At 38.6% G+C, this 4,312-nt stretch overlaps 1 protein-coding gene across 1 annotated transcript; it reads right to left on the bottom strand.

The window, feature by feature from the left end:
• Positions 1-2,543: 2,543 nt before the first annotated feature.
• Positions 2,544-3,527, bottom strand: LOC146379748 (odorant receptor 131-2-like). The gene has a single exon (XM_084941130.1). It carries the CDS (start codon positions 3,525-3,527, stop codon positions 2,544-2,546), a length of 984 nt encoding a protein of 327 aa, XP_084797256.1.
• Positions 3,528-4,312: the final 785 nt, after the last annotated feature.

Raw genomic sequence — 4,312 nt, 5'->3', positions numbered from 1 at the left:
TTTACTCTAACATGTTTTACAGCAACGAGAAGCTCTGAGCCCCTGCCTGAAGTAGTGGGTGGGAAAACAGGATGATGAGTCACAGATGCATGATTAGTTTTAGGTGCATGGGCCAAAGGCGCGAGCCCGCAGTGAGCTCCACCCAGGCAGAGCAATGCAGGAGAGAGAGAGAGAGAGAGAGAGAGAGAGAGAGAGAGAGAGAGAGAGAGAAGTCTGTCTGGGTCTTTGGTTGCTTATTAGGCTGGTGTGAAAAATTGCCACCACACCACTGTTTGTTTGTCAAACTTAGATTCAGTAGGAACAATGCGGTTTTTGTCTTGGGTCTAGATGCTGAGACCAGAGAGTTTCTCTCTGAGCTTTTTAGATTCAGAGAAAGCATTTTACTGCATCCCTCAGGGATCCTTTGGCGTGTCTTTTGGAAATATTGGGTATTAAAGCTGTTTTAGGTTATTAGCTCCCTAGAGAACCACAATGAGACCTTAGTTTGCATTGCTGGCAATAAGTCAGATTCATTCCTGGTGGGTATCTGCCAGTGCTGTCCCGTTGTGATTGTCATTCTGTTAATTATTTCCTTGTCTAGAATCCGGCCCAGGCGTAAATGATGTTTAGCTTTGCAACCTCAGGATTTTGTCTCTGCTTTTTGCAGGGGTTGTTGACTTTCTTAAGCATGACCTCCAGTTTTATCTAGGGCAATTTTAAGCCAATGTAAAGCAGCTGGAACAGGAATTGGCACCTCAGGGTCTGAGGCCATGGTTCTCATTTGAAAAAGAGTAGAGTGTGACAGGGTTGTCCAAACCCAGTCCTCAAGAGCTACCTTCCTGCAGCTTTTAGATGTATCCATGTTCCGACTCACCTGAATCAAATGAATGGCTTGTTATCAGGCCTTTGCCAAACTTGATGGCATCCTGAAGAGATAATTTGATTCAGCTGTGTTGGAGTAGGGATGCATCTTAAAGCTGCAGAATTGTAGCTCTCGAGGACTGGGATTGGACACCCCCACTCAGTTTTATTTAGGCAGTACCAAATGACAACAACAGTTGGCTCAAGGCAATTCATATTGTAAGGTAAAGGCCTGACAATGATACAGTGAAAACATAAAAAGACCAACAGCTGTATGACCCCCTTTGAGCAAGTTCTTTGGTAACAGGGAGAACTTAAAAAGAAATAAGAATGACAAATGATTGTTTTAAAACTCATGTAATGAGTATCATAATTTCTATTTTCTGTCCTATTCATCACATATTTCATAATATAAGCTTATATAAGCAGAGAGAGAAGATATGGAGACTGTAGAAAACTTTAGAAAAGGACTGTGCTGTAACTCAGATGGTGGATACATTATTGAAATCTAATAGGTAACATTATTGTAATGTTGTAAATGTAATTAAGTTTTTTTTATATAGCACCAAACCACAGCAACAGTCATCTCATGCATTGACAAAGCATCATTATTTAATGTGAACATATGTTAAGCCCTGCAAAGTTAGCACATTATAACTTAATTTCCCACCTCATCCAATGGCAGCAACCTTTCTCTCATTGTTTTTTTGTTTTTGTTTTGTTTTTCAATTTTGAATCCATAGTTTTCAGTCACATGACTGACTCACACATGAACTGTCCAGTAGAATAAAAATCTCACCTGTCCCGAATCAAGACCACTCAGATCATCTGTTCATGGAAAAAAAGCTACGATACAAGGAGAAGCTACACATTTTGGGGACTCGTGATCCATATTCTCCCCCAGCAACTGTCCCACAGCCCCTGTTTGGTGACATCTACATGTATCTTGCAGAGAATCCTTCACCTCACACTGCTGCCTGAATAAAAGCTTTCAACTGCAGACCTGTAAGGCTGGGTTATTTAAGGTATGCTCACATGTTGACGGTATAATCTATGCCATTTTGGCAGCTGTAAATAAGCAAAGTACAGCTATATATATATCACAAAGTCACAAAAGTCACCTCAAGGCGATTTATGTAATGGGGTGAATACCATACAATATACAGAAAGTCTGTGATCAAACTATTTAAGACTTTTTGTTGATTGAAAATTCACCAAATTATTCAAGACTGATAGCAGAGAACAACTTTACCAACACAAAGCACCTTTAATTTTCCAAAGTGCTGAATTTATTTGCACAACTTGGAACTGAAAGAAAACCCTCTAGGACACCTACAGTAATTCCAAGGCTAAACTGCAGGTTTAGAAGTAGGACAAATGTAGGCCAATTACATCTAATTAAAAATTGCTGCAATTTCTTTGCCTGAGCAGTGCTTGAGATAGCGTGGCTGTGCACAGATTACGGGGTTAAACAAATGTGACGCTCTTTCCTGTTTTACCAAAGCATGTAATAATTTGAGAGAATTATAAAGAATTATGTTCCTTTAGTAAACAGCAGCAAATAATTCCTCACTTGTGTCATTTGACAACTGTATGGTTTTCAATAAAAATTCAAAAGTCAAGTCAGTAACAGAAGGAGTTATCCTAAATTGCAGTACGGTACTTTGAGGTTTGTATGCTTGTAAGCGTGGTGTATACTCTGACTAACACTCTACTTCGATCACAGCCTTCAGTCTTGGCTGTATGACTGAGTATTTCAGTCGACAGCAAAGATAATATATGAGCACAGGTCTGATGCTTTGATCTCTGATACCATAAATCAGTGAACTCAGACATCTGGGGAAAAGGAAAATACAAACATAAAAAACATTCTGGATGCGCACAAACACTATCCTTGTTAAAACTCTTGCAAGTGCTGTGAGTAGTGGGTTACAAATGGTTGAAGAAAGACTGAGACCCAGCTGCACCAGATGTAGCAGCAGTGTGTTACAAGCCTTACGGGCTGAAGCTTTATCTGTGGAGGCCGACCTGGCTGCTACTATAACACCAATATAAGAGCATGTGATTGCCACACTTGCTGAAATAAACAGAACACATGTGAAGGCTTTGTCGTAATCATCAGACATAGACCCACCAGACATTGCTATTTCAGAGCAAAAGTCCTTCATCTGCAGACTATCAAGGGCTTCAAAAGGAAACTCTAACAGCAGAAGAACTCGAGTCAATATATTTAGTGAACCGATGGCCCAGATCACAATGATGGCCACACCTGTGTTGGTGATAGTGATGATGCTAGCATGCCTCAGTGGGTAGCACACAGCGACATATCTCTCCAGAGACATCACCACCAGCGTGACAGGAGAGACCACAGTTGTAAGATTGGCAAGCATGGTGAGAAAACCACATACAGGATATGTTAGTGTTATCCTACAAGCAGCAATAATATACAATAACTGACTCAGTGCCATCTGTACTGTGTCTGCAAACAGAAGGTTATACAGGAGAATGTATCGCGACGTCTCACAGAACAAAGCTTTACTCCTTAAAGTAAAAAGCATGATTCCATTAATGCAGAGAAATAAACAACATGGCAGTGTAGTCAGAGTGGAAAATAAAACTCTTTCCAAAACGCCTTGATACTGCTGGTTAGCAGTGACATTGGTCAGAGACAGATTGGCAAGTAACATTTCAATAAAGAAATTCAGTTTTTAACATCTTCAGTGGAAATAAAACACAAAAAAGTATTCCAACATTTAAAACAGAAAGATCCACAAAGCTCTTTTCAGGTCATCCTCCTTCTGCAGGAAACTAATAGGTTAGAGGGCTGTGGCTGCTTTCAGCTAAACGGCACTGGACAGCAAGATTTTCTTACCCACACATTGTGTATATACGCTCTGTAGTCACACCTTTTCATGTGACTATCACATGTCTGCATTATTTTTTCCAGTTTACTTACAACCCCCCTCCTCGCCCCAGGGACATGATAACTTGAACATTATAGTATAGGAGTAATACATTAATAGCCTGTTAAGTTGATTCCATATTGTTTAAAGCATTTTTTTCTGACATTGCCATGAACATATTGAGCATGAGCATATTTGCACTGCACAAGACACTAAATAATGTGGATTGCACAACACTGGACATTATATCTCTTCATTTCCATTTAATACTTGTACAGCTGCTGTTATTGTGTATATATATATATATATATATATGTTTATATTTCTCATACATTCTTATATATTTCTATACTGTGTATTGTGTATTTTGTTGTACAGTTATTTTATTTTCAACTTTAATTTATATATTTTATCTTATTCTTTCCCAGTTAAATTCACCCTTCATTCTAATTTGTGTTGTACAGTTATTTCATTTTTAACTTTAATTTTTATATTTTATTTGATTTTATTTGATTCCTTCCTAGTTAAATTTACCCTTTTTAATTTTCATATTTATTTCCTATCTTATT

The sequence above is a fragment of the Perissodus microlepis genome, chromosome 10 (assembly GCF_051167445.1).
Source record: "Perissodus microlepis isolate ML-2025 ecotype Zambia chromosome 10, ASM5116744v1, whole genome shotgun sequence".
In the NCBI taxonomy this organism is placed as follows: Eukaryota; Metazoa; Chordata; class Actinopteri; order Cichliformes; family Cichlidae; genus Perissodus; species Perissodus microlepis.
The sequence above is the reverse complement of the archived record's forward strand: the minus strand, read 5'-3'. Positions and strand labels throughout refer to the sequence as shown.